Source organism: Trifolium pratense, linkage group LG5 (genome assembly GCF_020283565.1).
Source record: "Trifolium pratense cultivar HEN17-A07 linkage group LG5, ARS_RC_1.1, whole genome shotgun sequence".
NCBI lineage: Eukaryota > Viridiplantae > Streptophyta > Magnoliopsida > Fabales > Fabaceae > Trifolium > Trifolium pratense.
This window is the reverse complement of record NC_060063.1, coordinates 26,887,576-26,905,426: the sequence shown is the minus strand read 5'-3', so window position 1 is coordinate 26,905,426 and position 17,851 is coordinate 26,887,576. Positions and strand designations below refer to the sequence as shown.

Sequence of the window (17,851 nt, the reverse complement as noted above, 5' to 3'; positions counted from 1 at the left end):
AGAGTAATTTCCATGCGAATTTGCCAATTCTTGATGGAAAGAACTAGGATATGTGGGTCAAACAAATGAAGGTGATATTCATTGTTCAAGAAGTGAATGAACAAGTGAATACAGTTCTTGATCCATTACCAACAAATGCAACAGTAGAACAGAGAACAACGTTCAGAGAAGCACTGAAGAAAGATAGCAAGACTCTATTTCTCATTCATCAATGTGTTGATGCCAAGGTATTTGAGAAGATTACAAATTTCACAACTTCCAAGGAGGCTTGGGACACTTTGCAGAAGAGCTATGGTGGTGATGCAAAGGTCAAGAAAGTGAAATTGCAAGTCTTGAAGAGACAATATGAACTACTGGAGATGAAGAATGATGAGACAATTGCAGATTACTTCACGAGAGTGGTGACTCTCACTAATCAGATGAAGAATTGTGGAAGTAATCTTGCTGAACAAGAAACAGTGGAAAAGGTACTTAGAACTTTAACTTCAAAATTTGAGCACATTGTGGTGACGATTGAAGAAACAAAAGACTTGAGTGAAATCAAGATTGAAGACTTGTAGAGTACACTTGAGGTTCATGAAATGAAGCATGGTGGGAGAAACCATGGCAAAGAAGATGAGCAAGCTTTGTTTGTAAAGTTCAAAAAGTACCAAGATGACAAAAAGAAATGGCAGAAAAAGAAAGAGTCCAAGAAAGGGAAAGAAAGTGTTGTAGACAAAGCCTAAATCCTCAAAAGAAGGAGGAGGGAAAAAGAAGAATTACCCAAAGAAGGATAAGAGCACCATTCAGTGTTACAATTGTGACAAATATGGTCACTATGCTAAAGAATGTACGGCTCCTAAGAAGAACAAAAGTCAAAATAGTGGAGAAGAAGCAAATGTGGCACATGATGATTCAACATCAGAAGATGATGTGAATTTCATGGTGAAAATTACTGATGAAGCAGCAGATTCCATTGTTTGGTACTTTGATACAAGGTGCTCAAATCATATGACAGGGAATAGAAGCATCTTAACTGATTTTGACAAGTGTTTCAACACAAAGATCAGGCTAGCAGATAACAATTTCATTGCAGCTGAAGGCATTGGAAATGTGGTGATTCAGAGAAATAATGGAAGGAAAGCAGTGATTGAGAAAGTTCTATATGTGCCTGGTATGAAGTGTAACTTGATGAGTGTAGGTCAGTTACTTGAGAAAGGGTTCAGGGTAGTGCTAGAAGATGAAGCATTGAAGATCTTTGATTCAAAGAACAGATTGATTCTGAAAACAACACAAAGCAAGAATAGAACCTTCAAGAGTCAAATCAAAGCAATTGAAGCTGAATGCTTGGTTGCAACTGCTGAAAGTAAAGACAGTGACTTATGACACAAGAGGTTTGGTCATTTGAATTTCAAAAGCTTGTCTATGCTTAGTTCAAAGAACATGGTGTTAGGACTGCCTAGTGTTATACCTTCAGTCGATACATGCACTATATGTTTGTTAGGAAAACATCCTAGATCATCTTTTAAAAGTAATCTACCTATGAGATCTAGTGAAGTGCTAAATGTTGTGCATTCTAATATTTGTGTACCAATTGATGTGTTATCAACTAGTGGAAACAAATATTTTATCACATTCGTTGACAAGTATTCAAGGATGATATGACTATATCATATAAAGGCTAAAAGTGATGCCTTTGAAGTGTTTAAGAAATTTAAAACACTGGTGGAAAAACAAAGTGACAAGTCAATAAAGGTGTTGAGAACTGATGGTGGAGGAGAATACACATCAAAGGATTTTGAGAATTATTGCAAAGAGCAAGGCATAATTCATGAAGTTACAACACCATACACTCCTCAACACAATGGTCTTGCTGAGAGAAGGAATATAACTATCCTGGATATGGCTAGATGCATGGTAAAGCAGAAGGGTTTGCCACATAGATTTTGGGGTGAGGCAATTTCTACTGCAGTATATATCCTAAATAGATGTCCTACCAAATGCTTAGACAAAGTGCCAGAAGCTATATAGAGTGGTTCAACTCCATCTGTGAAACACTTGAAGGTGTTTGGTTCCTTGAGTTACAAGCATGTGCCAGATGCAAAGAGAAAGAAGCTAGATGACAAAAATGAACCTGTGATATTTGTTGGATATCATAGAACTGGTGATATAGACTGTACAATCCCACATCAGACAAGATAGAGATCAGGAGAGATGTGAAAGTACTTAAGAATGAAAGATGGGATTGGAAACAGAAATCTGTATCTAAGAAAACTTGTGAAGTGGACTTAGATGATGGATTGAGCAACATAGATGAACCAGTTACTTTTGTTGATCCAAATCAAGGTACTAATCATGAAGAAGATATACACACCTCAAGTGATGATGATGATGATGATGATAGAGTTCATCTGACATCAAGACCTCACAGAGTTACTCAGATTCCAAGAAGGTTAGCAGATTGTGAGATGGTTTCCAGATAATGCTGTAGACAATGAGGGTGACATTGTGCATTATGCTATGCTTGTAGACACTGAACCTTTAGATGTCAAGAGTGCACTAAAGAGTAAAGTCTGGTTAGAAGCAATGATTGATGAGTTGAAGTCAATTGAAAAGAATAAGACATGGGCCCTGTGCAAGCTACCTTCAGAGAATTGATGTGAAGTGGGTGTATAAAGTGAAGCAAAATCCTGAGGGCCAAGTAATCAAGTACAAGGCAAGGCTTATGGCCAAAAGTTTTCTGCAAAAGCAAGGCCTAGACTATGATGAAGTGTTCTCTCATGTGGCAAGGCATGAAACTATAAGGCTGGTTATTGCACTAGCTTGTAGCAGAAGATGACCTTTATTCCATTTAGATGTAAAGTCAACATTCTTAAATGGACCATTGGAAGAAGATGTATATGTCAAGCAACCACCTGGTTTTGAATTGAAAGGTAAAGAAGATAAAGTGCTGAAACTGAACAAAGTCTTGTATGGTTTGAAACAAGCTCCAAGAGCTTGGAACAAGAGAATTGACAAATTCTTTGTTGTACAAGGATTTGTGAAATGTAGTGTGGAATATGGTGTGTATGTTAAACACAGTGATAACAAGCATATGTTAATCATATGTTTGTATGTTGATGACCTGTTAGTGACTGGTAGCTCATTAACAAAAATTGAAAATTTCAAATCACAGATGAAGAGTGAATTTGAAATAACTGACTTGGGAAAGCTCACTTATTTCTTAGGAATGGAGCTGTTATATACCGCAAAGGGGGTGATACTTCATCAAGCAAAATAGGCCACTGAGATTTTGAGAAAGTTTGAAATGTTTGATTGCAATTCATCAGTCACACCTGCAGACAAAAGACTTAAGTTGGAAGTAGATGAAAACAGTGATACCGTGGACTCTCTATATTCAGACAATTGATTGGTTCACTAAGGTACTTGTGTCAAACTAGACCTGATATTAGCTATGCAGTTGGCTATGTAAGCAGGTTCATGAGAAAACCACTGAAGCCTCATCTACTGGCTGCTAAGAGGATACTCAGATACATCAATGACACAATACACTATGGTGTGTTATTTCCATATTCAAAGAATAGTGTGAAACTTGAATTAAATGGATTTTCTGATGCTGATTGGTGTGAAGACAAGGTAGACAGGAGGACTACAAGTGGTTATTTGTTTAAATTTCAAAATGCACCAATCTTATGGTGTTCTAAGAAGTAGTCAGTGATTGCTCTCTCTAGTTGTGAAGCAGAATACGTTGCAGGATCCTTGGCTGCTTGTCAAGCTAATTGGCTACAATCACTTCTCAATGAAATGAAGATCATTGACAACATCACAATAATGCTGAAAATTGACAACAAATCAGCAATTAACTTGGCTAAAAATCATGTTAGCCATGGTAAAAGTAAACACATTGAGACAAGATTTCACTTCCTTATGGACCAAGTCAACAAAGGAAAGTTAAGCTTGGAGTATTGTTCCACTGACAATCAACAAGTTGATATAATGACTAAGGCTGTGAAGAGAGATCAGTTCCTCAAGCTCATGAGGGAAATAAGGATTGTATGCTTCGTTAGCTTGTCTTAAGGAGGAGTATTGGTTTGAATGGTGCTCTGAAGCGTTTCAGATTCTGAAGCAACATAGCCTCTGAACCTTGCAACCTCTGAAGATTGATATAAGTTCTGAAGCATATGAAGCTCTGAAGCTCTGTTTTGGCTCTGATGCGCGTACTCTGTTCTTCTTAGCTTTTTAAAGGCAGTTAGCTAGTTTTCTTTGTACAATTGTAGTTCAGTTATTTTTGTTTGTCCTAGGTAGTTAGGCAGTTACTTTCAGTTGAAATAACAAACATGTATATAAACAAAATAAGACCCTTTATGGAAGAATAAGATTTTACTTTTCCTTTATTCATTTTTCTGCTTAGTTTTCAATAAGTCATTTTTCTCTCAGATTACTCATTCTTCCGTGCTCTTTGTTTTGGGTTAACTCCCCAACACTACCTCCGTCCCTAATTATAAGACCATGTTTGACCACTGCACGTACGCCAATGCACAATTTTGATCACTTATATTTTTAATTGTCTATTAGTAAAAATTATAAAAAATTAATATTTTGAAAATACTCATCAAAACAAATTGAACAAAATCTTATATGCTAATATTTATATTTATATATTATTAAAAAAATACGGTCAAAACAAGGTAAATGAATAGTATATTTTTGTCAAACATAATCTTATAATTAACGACGGAGATAGTATATGGCAAGAACAAGAAGCAAGAGACAAGGAGTATTTGTGATGAGACACTTTGCTATAGATAGAAAGAAATGGTCATATCAAACAAAGCATAAAAAGCCATAAAATTCGGAGGAATGCTATGTCCCCCACAGAACCTTTCACAATGGAAGAATAATGTTTGAGTGGTTTACCTTAAAACTCAAAAGATATTCTAATCTTGAATCAAACAAAACACAATCCGCAAAATTTGTTCTTAGTCTTTTCTAAATGTTACAAATCTCAAAATTTTACCATAGGCCCATTTTTTTCACAACTTTTCATTTTTTTTTTTTGGTTCCATACAATTTTCACTCTCTTGGAAAATTTGTAGCATCACATCTTGCAAGATAACAAGAACACATACATTTTTCCTTTTCCTATTTTTTATTTATTTATTTATAAAATTTCATGGTTGATGCAACCTGGAGGAGGATGAATTAAAGAATTATTTTATTAATTTGAAGTCACATTGAAAGTGGTTTACACTGCATCAGGTTTACAATAGAAGGAGCTTGATATATCAATCTCCTTCTTTGCCACAATACTTATCTGGTTAGCATCTAAACTTATCGATGAATTACCTATGAATCACTGACACAAACAGGAATACCAGAACAATGAAGCACTAACATAGACACGAACACCAGACACGGCACAAACATGTGGCACAAACATGTCGGACATCAGACTCACCTTTAATCTGAAATGTCGATGCTACATTGTGAATACATTGGTTTATGTTTGTGAAAGAATATTCACAACCCTCTTTTTGCAGGTTTTGTTTTAGATCAAAACCAGAGTTATGGATCAATTTAGACAGATTGGTGAAGCACTTGGAAGTTTAAAGGCTGTGATGGTGTTCAGAGAGAACATTCAAATCAATCAGAGACAATGTTGTCTTCTTCTAGATGTTTTCAACAGTGCATATGAATCTATTGCAGATGAGGTCATACATAATCTGAAATTTGAAGAAAAGAATGGAAAGTGGAAGGTTCTAGAACAGCCCTTAAGAGAGATCCATAAGATTTTCAAAGAAGGAGAGGTTTACATTAAGCATTGTTTAGAAATAAAGAATTTTTGGGCTAAAGCCATTACCTTATGTCATAACACAGATTGTGTTGAGTTTTACATACACAATTTGCTTTGTAGCATGCCTACTGTGATCGAAGCTATTGAATCGGCTGCTGAGACATCAGGTTTGGATCTAGACGAGATGCAAAGGAAGAAGCTTATCAATTCGAATAAGTATATAAAAGAATATAGAGACATGAAGCTTTTCAAGTGGAAATTTGGGAAGCAGTATCTTGTTACTCAGGATTTGTGTAACCGTTACGAAACGAGTTGGAAGGAAGATAGATGGTTTCTTTTCAACAAAATTCATGAAAAGAAAGTGTCAGGTGCAACAAAGTACGAGAAGAAGTTGGTAGATCTACTTTTGAGGAATTTAGAAGTGTCGGAATCGTTGGAAGCTAAGCTTCTGCCAAGTTCAATATTGGTTGGTTCTAAGGACTATCAGGTGAGGAGAAGAATGGGAAATGGAAGTCAATATAAAGAGATTCATTGGTTAGGCGAAAATTTTGTTTTAAGACATTTTTCTGGTGACATTGAAGCTTTGGAAGGTGAGATCAAAGAGCTTTTATCGCTTTCGCATCCAAATATAATGGACTGTCTTTGTGGTTTTACTGATGAGGAAAAGAAAGAATGTTTTTTGTTGATGGAATTGATGAGCAAAACTCTTAGCACGCATATTAAAGAGATTTATGGTCCGAGGAAGCGAATACCGTTCTTGCTTCATGTCGCGGTTGATCTTATGCTTCAGATTGCGCGAGGAATGGAATATCTGCATTCAAAGAAAGTGTATCATGGAGAATTAAACCCTTCAAACATTCTTGTTAAGCCTAGAAGTACCTCTTCAGAAGGTTACTTGCATTCCAAGGTATCAGGGTTTGGTTTATCTTCTGTTAAGGACTTGAACCAGAAAGGGTATTTAAATCAAAATGGAACTCTCTCATTCATTTGGTACTCTCCAGAGGTACTTGAAGAGCAAGAACATTTGGGAGGCGCATTAATTTCCAAGTACACGGAGAAATCGGATGTGTATAGTTTTGGAATGGTTTGTTTTGAGCTTCTAACCGGTAAAGTCCCTTTTGAAGATAGTCATCTTCAAGGGGAGAAAATGAGCAGGAACATAAGGGCAGGAGAAAGGCCACTTTTTCCACTTCATTCGCCAAAATATGTTATCAACTTGACGAAGAAATGTTGGCATACCGATCCAAACCAACGTCCGAATTTCTCGTCCATATGTAGAGTTCTTCGTTATATAAAAAGATTTCTTGCATTGAATCCTGGTTACAATAAAGAAACAGACCCACCACCAATGCCACCTGTAGATTACTGTGATATAGAGTCGACACTTTTGAGGAAGCTTCCTTCTTGGGGAATTTCTGAATCATCGACAATATCTAATATTCCTTTTCAAATGTTTGCATATCGAGTCATCGAGCGAGAAAAAATGAGTACTTCCTCTAAAGATAACTCTGAATCTGGAAGTGACGCTTCAGCCTGCGGTGATGATCTTGCTACTTCTGGAGATGAGCCAATTCTATCAGTAATAGAAAAGAAACCTTTAACTCATCCTGACATTGTGAACAAAAGGATGCTTACACTGACCAGGAAATCACTAGATTCGAGGATGAAACCAGGTTAGCTTCAAACTTTTGTTCGGCTCTTATTAATTAGTAGTATCTGTTGGAACAACTAGTAACAAAAGGAAATAATAACGAATGAACGCAAACAATAATGAACACACAAGAAGTTTGATAAAGGAGTTCCCCAAGTGATGGGTACGTCTCCGACTGTAGAATTCGCTACGACACGTTTCTATTAGATGAATGAATGAAATAGGGTTTCAGTGTTACAAGCGGCATTTATAACAATAATAATTTGGTTCAGATAACAACAAATACCCCTGAACCGTACCACGGGGGCTAGCGGCCCCCCAAAACATTTGGGCCAAGCCCATATGGACCGCCCCCAGCCTCTTCCTAATGCATATGAGCCATACTCAACAGTATCCATTAAATTCATCAATACAGTTTACATACACCATCATGCTAAAGTGCCTTCTAGGAAGAACCTAAGTAGTATTTTTAGGCTTTTAGCTATGCAAATTGTTTGCATAATTGCATTCCATGATGACATATCAATGATCTATGAAAGAAATTAATGACTATTATTATGTGACATATAAAGTAACTTGAAAACCAGTGATTTTTTTTTGGCAAACTTTACCTGTAATATCAGGAATCCGAATCACATAGTCGCAACTTTGTGAAGCATTTTATCTAACTACAACCCTTGGTCGGAGGGCTATGCTTGTGGCGATCGATCGTCAGACAAAAAATAAATATAGTTGCTGAAAATGTTTAAATAGTAAATTCTAAATGTTTTTTTTGAAATTTTCATGTGCATCTCAATGCAGGTACACTGAAAGGGAGATTAGAAAGACCTCCACAATTGTCCACTCGATTGCGAAACTTGCGGATTAATTCAGATAAACATCTAACATCAAGTCCAAGGATAATAAGAAGATCTGCTTCTGGTCATGTCTCAGACTCTGAGCTAACTTAGATCACAACATATCATTTGCAAATTGCAAGGAAGGATTCACATAATTAACCAGTATAGTTTAAATTAAGGAATTTTTGACACAAGTAGTTTGTGAATAAGGTTAGTAACAGAAAAAAGTACTGTGATAGTGTGATTAACTCCCTTGTATTCATGCCACAGAAAGAGTCTCTTTAATGCATGAAAATTGAAAAACTTTCTTCCACCATTTTTCTCATCCTTTCAGATTTCAACACTAGGCACTGTCTGGAAAATTATTTCTAACATAACAGAAAACTAAAATGAAAAATAGAAAGAAAAGAAAAAAGTTTCAACCGTCTTTTACCTAAGATTGCATTCTTTGCCAATCTTCAACAAAGATATTATTTTTCAGGTAAGTGATAACAATGTTATTTAGAGGAGAAAAATGACACAAGGGAGCCAAAAAGTGTCAATATGGGGATATAGATTTGGCATTCAAAAATTTTTATTAATTAAAGTGACACTAATAGTCATATTACAACCGTCCCCGAGGGGATTTAAACTCTATCTCTTTGAGATTAGAAGGTTAAACTCTTACCGCTGAGCTGACACCTCGTGGACATGCAATAAAATTGCCATTATAACCATCATATCAACATAGTTAATTTTTGAACATAATGCAAATCATGAATAATAGCTTGTACTTAATTTTTTCTCATTTTTGATAAATCATAAGTGACTTGGAAGTTAAGGTAATTAGTATATCTTTGAGCTGCTTCAACATCAGCTTTAGTAATATGTCCCTCACTTCCTCAACAGACTGCAGTCTCACAAGCATGGATATATAGGAGCAAGAAGAAGCTATGATGTACATCGCGGTGTATAACAACGTAAAACAACATATTTGACTAAGTTTCAAGTTCAATCTGCAGTCTCACATATATGAGAAGTTCTTGAAGGGAAAATTTATGCATTGCAGAATAGACTTGCACGCAGAAGCTCCGCATGTAATTCAAGAGCCTATATATGTACATGCTTCATAAATCTTTTGTTCAGATTATTTTGTTCAAAATCTAGGAAAAAAGTGTTCTTCGTGTTAAATTGTAGAAAACAAGTGCTTAACAAGATTACCTATCTATGAAAACTAAAGAGACATTGTTGCATGCCTCTTCGAAACAATGTAAACTCTATATATACCCTCATCATTTAAGCTTTATTCCTCATTAATCATTGAAGTCAGAATAAAGAAGTGGTCTGAATGTTCGGTCCGAATAAAATGTATGTTTCATGCCATCTGTAGTAGTTTTATAATTCCAACTGAATTGGCTGCAACAAGCGTGTTAGACTTCTTTCTCCAACAGACACTAGAAACAAATTGTCCATTGTTGTCAAAACTATTTGAATGACCAGAAATGGGATCGTTTGACTCGAATCTGTGAGAAGCAATTGGCACCGGCAAATATTTGTGATAACAGTATACCTGAAAGGTAGAAAAAACTTGAAATGTTTCAAATGAAATCATATTGTGTATCTTTTCATGCCAAACTCAATTATGACATTAAGGTATGAGACCTATAAACTCCAAGCATTTTCTATGTAGTATAAATTTGGCCACGACAATGAAACATGCCAGCCCTAAAATCAATCCGGAAAAGCGGAGGGCCTCTCCCACGTCTGAGCAATCGAAGTATAATTGCAATAAATTAAAAAGTATACCTCATTAGATTCTGAACCACATGCAATGTATCCATCCAAAACAGATAAACCAACAAAGTTCTGAAGAAGAAAGATGAAAAACAAACAATTAGAATATACAAAAGAAAACAAAAAGCGAGGTAATGTTCATAGAGAAACCAACCTTTTCATTACTATGACCTCTAAAGGTTAAGTCACAAGCATCAGATGCCAATTCAGCTGAGCTAGTTTTCTTCAGATCCCAAAGCTTCAAAGAGTTATCAGTGGAAGCAGACACAACTGTTTGTGCATCTATAAATTTTATATAGCTAACAGCTTTTCCATGACCGGCTAATGTACACCATGGGATTTTAGTGTTACGAAGATCATAACCGTACACCTTGTAATCAGCCGATCCGAAAAATAAAAGATTTGTGGAGTATTCAGAGAATTGAACACAACATACATTTGCAGGGCTCAATATGGTTCCTATAGAATTTCTCTGCAAAAACATTCAATTCATCAACTTTTTTTCTTTCCTGTAACATAATTATAGTTCTTTTTGGCTAAATTGCACCTCTGGCCCCCTAACTTTCAAAAACTTGCAATTTTGGTCCCCTAACTTTCATATTAGCACTTTTGGCCCCCTAACTTTAGCCCTTTTTGCAAAATGCTGGCCCCTAATTATTTTGGCCAAGTCAACGCACACGTGGACAGTGACTCACATGCCACGCCAGCAAGGCAAAAGTTAGGGGGCCAAAAATGCTATTATGAAAGTTAAGGGGCCAAAAGTGCAATTTAACCTTTCTTTTAATATTATTCTGCTACATAACTTCTGAGAGTATATGAATATGTTGTTTTAGTTATGGTTTGTAATTAAAAGGAACCATACCTCGCTGATATTCCACAGTTTGATAGAGCAATCATCGCTTCCACTGGCAAACATTTTCGGGTCAGATACTGAAAAGTGAACAGACCAAGCTCTCTTTTGGTGCTCCATGTACTGAGACAGTGGCTGACCAGTGCCTGCATCCCACATCTGAATCCATCCATGTTACATAAGATTAATGTCAATGAAAACATAGAAACAATCAACAGAAAAAGCAATGATATCTTAGTTTTCATCTAATATATTATCTAAATGTTGAAAGTATTACCCATACACACCTGAACCACACCATCATAATCAGTAGACGCGAGATGGTTTTTTATATAACTGTTCCAGCACACACAACTAAGCTTTGATTTGTTCGTCATCTCAACAACAGGATACTGAATGTCTACAGAATCACTTGAAGCAGCGTTGACGTCAAATATCTTTATTTTCTTTGAAATTCCACCAGCTGCAATATAATCCTCGTCACGGTCAAAACTTAAGGCACAAATCACATTGGCAGAACTAAGCAGATCACTATTTCTCAATGTTCCACGTTCTTCAAACTTGCTGTAACGAGCGAATTTGCATATACCATCAAAGAAGGGTCCTAGACCACCAATAGAACCTTGAATTCTCTTTACCTCGTTACTAACTTTTTCTAAATGAGGCAATCTCAATCGATTTTCCATCACACTTTTATCACTGCTTTGGAATCTCATCGAGAAGTAACTATTCTCTAGCTGATTTATATTACTCATAAATCTTGCTTCATCAACAAATGAACTTGGAAAATATCTACTAATATTTGTACTTGATGGATCTTGAAAATGTAGATAGTTCAATTGAGCCAAATGAAATGCTGAATCAGTTCCATATGAATGCTTTCTTTCTACCTCCTTAATATCTTCATTCAAACAATTTAACTCTTCCGCCAATTTGGCTTCTTGTTTTTTCTTTTCTTCTCCAACTGAAGTTAGAAAATTCAGTAATTCCTCGGTGTCAGTTACATCATCTTCAGATACTATGACATTAGTATTTCCAGAATTTAATTCCGCTGCTAACTCGCGTATAAATTCAGATTCTAAAATCATCCTGTTATACATAAAACGGAATAGTCCTTCAACATCATACATTCAGAATATGGCTTATGTTTATGAAAAATAGAACAGCAGCATAAAACCTTACCTGGTATTCGGACGAGAAGAAGGTTCGGGATGAAGAAGCCATAGACAAAAACCAGCTTCCTTTGCATTTTGTGATAGAAATTTTGGAGGTAAGATTCTATGACGCATATCAAACATCACAGTTGAATGTGCTTCCACTGTCTCAATATTGCATAGCAACTGTGAAAAAGCACCCACTAAAATGTTAACAAATTAATAATTTTAAGGCGACGAACGATATAAGCAGTAGAAGAGTAACAAATTTAAGCAACTCAAATAGTTCAAAATGATAGCATATTTAATCCAAGAAGCGCACTGGAATAAAAATGTATAAAATATTTGCTGACCTCAAAAACAAGAACTCCAAGACTATAAACATTTGATGAAAATGTATTAGTTCCATCATTAAGCACTTCTGGACAAGAATACCACTTCTCTTCTAACTGAATGGTTTCAGAAATAAACTGTTTTTCTTCTGCAAAACCATGTTGATAACTCGAACCATCTAGGCACAAACTTGATTCCATAAACATGTTTGTGTCACAGCCATGATTACAGTCGAAGTGATGCTGCTGCTTAAGAGATGTCCTCTCTTCACAAAGCTTTTGTTTCTTAGTACCACTCAAACTTTGACAACCACATGTATCATGTTCCCACGGCATTTTCTTTGTCACATTACAAGTCATGATGGCCTTAAGACATGACTTAAATAACGTGAAACACGATTTTTCGTCATCAAACACTTGTTGGCCATACGAACCAAAGTATTTAATTTTATTCGAAGGAAATAAGGCGAAACAAGACGGTTTTAAGTCTTGCAAGACAAATCCTTGTGAGTGTGCAAAATCAACCAACTCCAAAATCTGTTTAAATAAATACAACCTTTCCGATTTCTTCATTTTTCGACTTTCGGACTTCATCCACACTCTTAAGTTGATTTCATCATTAAAACATTCCGCGCCGGACACAACATTGCCTAAATCTTTCTGAATAATTTCCTTTCCCTTCAATCTATTCTCTATATTGCTCATATTAACAAAACCTTTATCTGGTTGATGATTCAACTTCAAATTCTTTCTAGAATCAATTCCCTTAAGTCCTCCTTTAACCTTTAAAGGGATTTCTCTACTTAAGCTATCACTATAATTCGACTCAAAAGCTAATTGATGATTTAAGTTCTTATAATTCCTAACATGTAACTTTTCAACAATGTGTTTAGGATCTGTAGTTGAACAAAAACTAGTACTAGTAGGACCAGATCCAGCTAAAGAAGTAACATTTCTAGGTATGCATGACCTTGGTAAAGGCTCATTGATTTTTCTCTTATGCTCTTGATTACTTCCTCTACCATTATTTGCAGTCATATCTTATAAATACTCAATTCATGCAAGTTCCTTCAATCAAAATAAACTTTATTTTATTACAATAAATAAATATCATCAAAGAAAAAGAAAACCTTAAAATATACATTTTTTTTGAACAGGAACCTTAACATATATTAATTATGAATATGACTAAAAATCAACAACCAACTAAAAAAAAAAAAACTAATAAAACTTGAAATTTCAAACATGAATATATAGAAAGGATAAAAAAGTAAAGAAAATGGACTAACCTTGGTTGTGGAGAGAAAAATAAATATCTTGCTTACAACAATGACAAGTAATGAATGTATGTATATATTGAAATCAATAAATAGTTGAGTATAAAATAAAAGCAAAAATTGGGTGTTGTTGTTTGTGTTGAGAAGATATTTATTATAATTTTTATGGACTGAAATTAATATTTATCATTTGTTAGAATCAGTGCAGATGGGGATGTCCACGTCTGAGGCAAAAAGTGCAGCCACGACATTAGTGTTTCATATCATGCCGCCTGGTACACACATTTAAAGAAGCTACGTACTACTATTCTATTAAAAAAAAAACGCATGTGCGCATTTATCGGTATATTGTTGAGGTGGAAAATTTTAATTAATTTATAAATAAATAATATTTAATATAAAAAAAATTAATAAACACTATTTATAAACTTATCACAATTGTTTATCTCATGTACATATTAAATAACAACACTGTGTAGTTTATTATAATTCGTCGTCTCTTCTATATTTTATATTTTACGCACTTCATTTTAAAAATACATAGAAAAAAACTCTTCGTACTTAGCAATAATTAATTATTTTAAGTTGAAACATCATTTCTTGTATATAAACTAATAAGTCAAATACATGTTTAAAAGTACTTTAAATTAGATGTTTGTAATAAGCTAGTTATTTAAAAAAAATAAAAATAAATAGTTCTTTAATAAGCTAGTTCTTTAATTATAAAAGAAAAAATGTTTTAGGAGAATGTTAACTTGTGCCCTTAAGGCACATGTTAAGGAAACAAAAATAGAAATTATTAAATGCTAATTTGTGTATTTTGACTTTTGAAGCATTAAATTTTTTGTATCATTAAATGTTAAATTTCTATTTTGGTATATCTTAACATGTGCCTTCAGGGCACATGTTAACAAGACCCAATGTTTTACTTCGGTTGTGGTGTTGATCAATGAAGAGGTATTTTTAAAGTTGCTTTTTTCATTCTTCATTTCTACTAAAGTTATTGTGTATACTCTTTTTTTTCTTCTTTGCATTGCTTAATATAATCAATGCAAAAGTAGGATGAAACAAGGTTGTCATGATCAGCCGATGAGCCGATGAGCTGTAGGATGAAACAAGTTGCCAATCAAAGATGTCACACATAACATGTATAGATATACATACATTTTATAGCAAGATAAGTTGAGATGATCTCATAATCGAACTAATATTTTTTCTATCCTTAACCGTTGTGTGTATTATAAATATGTGATTTTGTATGCAAATAATGTTTAAATTTTGTTGTATAATTTTGAGTTTTGGTTCTTCGTCATTTTCTTCAAACAACTCTCGGATGACTTCACTTAAATCTATAATAAATAATAGACTTACCCTAATAATATATTAAAAAAAAAACTAAGGCACTATATAGAGTTAGAACCTATAATTGACACTCATTGTATTCCTCACGGTTACGATATAGAGGAGTAGTCTAAATCATATTCTCAAAGTCCTACATATATATGTTACCATAATTTTTCGTTTATTATAAGCAATTGTTAATTTAATTATATGACTATCTATTTTAGAAAAATTAAAAATAGATGACAAATTTTGTAACTTAAAAGTTGTTATAGGTTAATATTATTAGCATATAAGAGTGTGAAATTATAAAAGAGTATTAGATACGTTTTTTTTTTTATTTGCAAAGAGTATTATAGACATAGCACAAGAATGACTCAAAAATTTCTTTTACAAAAAATTATTTTACATCAGGGTTGATAGAATTTTGCTTCAAAGGCAAATACTGCTACTCAAATTAGTCTCATAGATTATCTACGGTAAAAACTTATTTCTTTCAACCTGAAAAAGAAAAAAGAAATATGCTAAGAACCTTAGTTCAAATGAAGAATCAAAAATAAACTTTAGTTTATCAAAAAAATAAAAAAACAAATATGGTATATATGAATACAATATTAATAATAGCACCATCATATGAAAATGCGCTTAAAGATATACCTACATGAGCTGTCATTTTTTCCATAGACTTCCCAAGTATAAAAGATGCAACAAAGGTAGAAATAGAAGAATCTTTTATCTTCTCCTAATTCACATGATAAAAATTGTCATTTCCAAATCTATATATATATATATATATATATATATATATATATATATATATATATCCTAGATAGTTGTCCAATTGTCTATCTAAACCCTAATCCACAAACCAATCAAAACCTTTCATTTAGCCACATCACTTACATCCATTTAATGTGTGGTACTAATTATAATTATAATTATTATAATTATAATAATAATAATAATAATAATTATTATTATTATTATTATTGTTGTTTTGTGTTTTTATCCATTTTAATTTTTTTTTAAATTTTATTATTTTGTGTATTTTATTGTTTTTTGTTCAAAATAGTTAATGTTCAAAATTTGTCCATTCTTTGTGTATATAAGAAGTTGGTCGATTGTTAGGACTACTTCCTAATGTTAGTAAAAAAAAAAAAATTACTAATGGTTGGTATGCGCACCGCATGATTTTTATCATATTCGATTTTGAGTATTAGTTAAGTTGGTTTATATTTGCTCCAATGAGTTTCAAATTAATATAAATGACAAATTCGATAATGAAGTAGTTTATCTAACTCATAATCATGCCTTATTCACGTCAATTGTTTTTCATGGTCAATTATATGTTGTCATTTCCAAAATTATTTTAAAGAATGAGTTAAAGATATTGCTAACCAATGTTAACGAAGAAAATACCAAAGTAACTTCAAATGTGATGTATAAATAAATAAGTTTTTTAAATGTATAAACACATATATAACATCTATATCACATTTAGATAACTTTTATTGTTACTATTATTTTGATAATACCTATTATTTCAATTTTAAATTACTACTTATACAAATAATTTTTTGACGTTATAATATAAAATAGAGCATAAGACTCGTGCATCGCACGGGTAAACGTCTAGTCTATATCTATATCTATCTATCTATCTATCTATCTATCTATCTATCTATCTATCTATCTATCTATCTATCTATCTATCTATCTATCTATCTATCTATATCTATTTATCTATATCTATCTATCTATATCTATATTCTATCTATCTATCTATCTATCTATCTATCTATACTAAAGAATGATAAACTATGAAACCCTAATTCTAAACCCTAATCCATTGGCCAATCGATGCTTAACACCTTTGTCTCATGTTCAATTGTGTTTTGCCAACATATGCTTGTCTTCATCCAATTATATCTTGCTACTACTTGCTTCACAAAGTCAACTATCACATGCAATCTTCCTTCTATTACTTGCTTCATGTGACATGTATAGAAGTGAAAAAACAAGTGGCATCATGCATGTATGCCTTCACAAAGTGCTTCACAAAGTCAACTATCACATGCAACCTTCCTTCTATTACTTGCTTCATGTGACATGTGTATAGAAGTGAAAAAACAAGTGACATCATGCATGTATGCCAATGAACAAGTGTTTTCCATAAATGAATCCATCAACCCTATATAAACCAACTCCTCCTAAAACTCCAAACCCACCATTTTCACTTTATCTCTTTCAACTCACACACTCCGTCTTCTTTTTTCATTGAATTCTAATTTTTCTCTCCTCTCTATTCATTCACCTTCTTTCTCTTATCTCTCTCACACCTCTCCATCTCTCCACCTCACTCACATTTCTAATCTCACTCTTACCCACACACACCACACACATCAATTTCGTCCCTCTTACCTAGCCTACATAACATTAACAATATAATTATGGTTATTATTGACACTCATACCTAGATTCTTCTATATCTATTTCTAAATACCTAAAACAAGCAACTAACATGAGAATTTCAAAAGAAATGATTAGCCTTTGCATCTATTATGTCAAGAATTAAGAGTATATCAACTCTAAGGACTATGGTTATTATTGACACCATACCTATATTCTTCTATATCTATTTCTAAATTCCTAAAACAAGCAACTAACACGAATTAAGAGTATATCAACACTAAGGACTATAATAGAAGTGTAACAACAAATACATCCCAAAAAAAGTAAGACTATTGATTTACTCATAGACCTCCATATAAAAATTAAAACTTACATCTAAATCTTCTATGAACTTCAAGCAAAATGTGACTCAGCAGTTTCTCTAAGCCATTCATGTTTGGTTATAATGA

The 17,851-nt window shown here is 33.5% G+C and overlaps 2 protein-coding genes across 3 annotated transcripts; one reads left to right on the top strand and one right to left on the bottom strand.

Moving 5' to 3' along the window:
• The first annotated feature begins 4,999 nt into the window (after positions 1-4,999).
• On the top strand, positions 5,000-8,579 carry LOC123884157 (serine/threonine-protein kinase PKH2-like). Of its 2 annotated transcripts, XM_045933179.1 has the most exons (3): positions 5,000-5,296; positions 5,520-7,446; positions 8,226-8,579. In XM_045933179.1, the coding sequence occupies exons 2-3, from the start codon at positions 5,547-5,549 to the stop codon at positions 8,372-8,374; spliced, it is 2,049 nt and encodes a 682-aa protein (XP_045789135.1). In that variant the 5' UTR covers positions 5,000-5,296; positions 5,520-5,546; the 3' UTR covers positions 8,375-8,579. The 2 variants fall into 2 exon arrangements, with proteins under 2 accessions (XP_045789135.1, XP_045789134.1); XM_045933178.1 differs by having other exon boundaries at positions 5,052-7,446.
• A 437-nt stretch (positions 8,580-9,016) lies between these two features.
• LOC123884156 (protein SUPPRESSOR OF PHYA-105 1-like) lies at positions 9,017-13,901 on the bottom strand. The gene is made up of 8 exons (XM_045933177.1): positions 13,662-13,901; positions 12,394-13,440; positions 12,069-12,226; positions 11,174-11,975; positions 10,899-11,045; positions 10,191-10,508; positions 10,049-10,108; positions 9,017-9,812 (listed from the first exon to the last, which is right to left on the bottom strand). Exons 2-8 carry the CDS (start codon positions 13,408-13,410, stop codon positions 9,618-9,620), a joined length of 2,697 nt encoding a protein of 898 aa, XP_045789133.1. The 5' UTR covers positions 13,411-13,440; positions 13,662-13,901; the 3' UTR covers positions 9,017-9,617.
• Between the last annotated feature and the right edge of the window lie 3,950 nt (positions 13,902-17,851).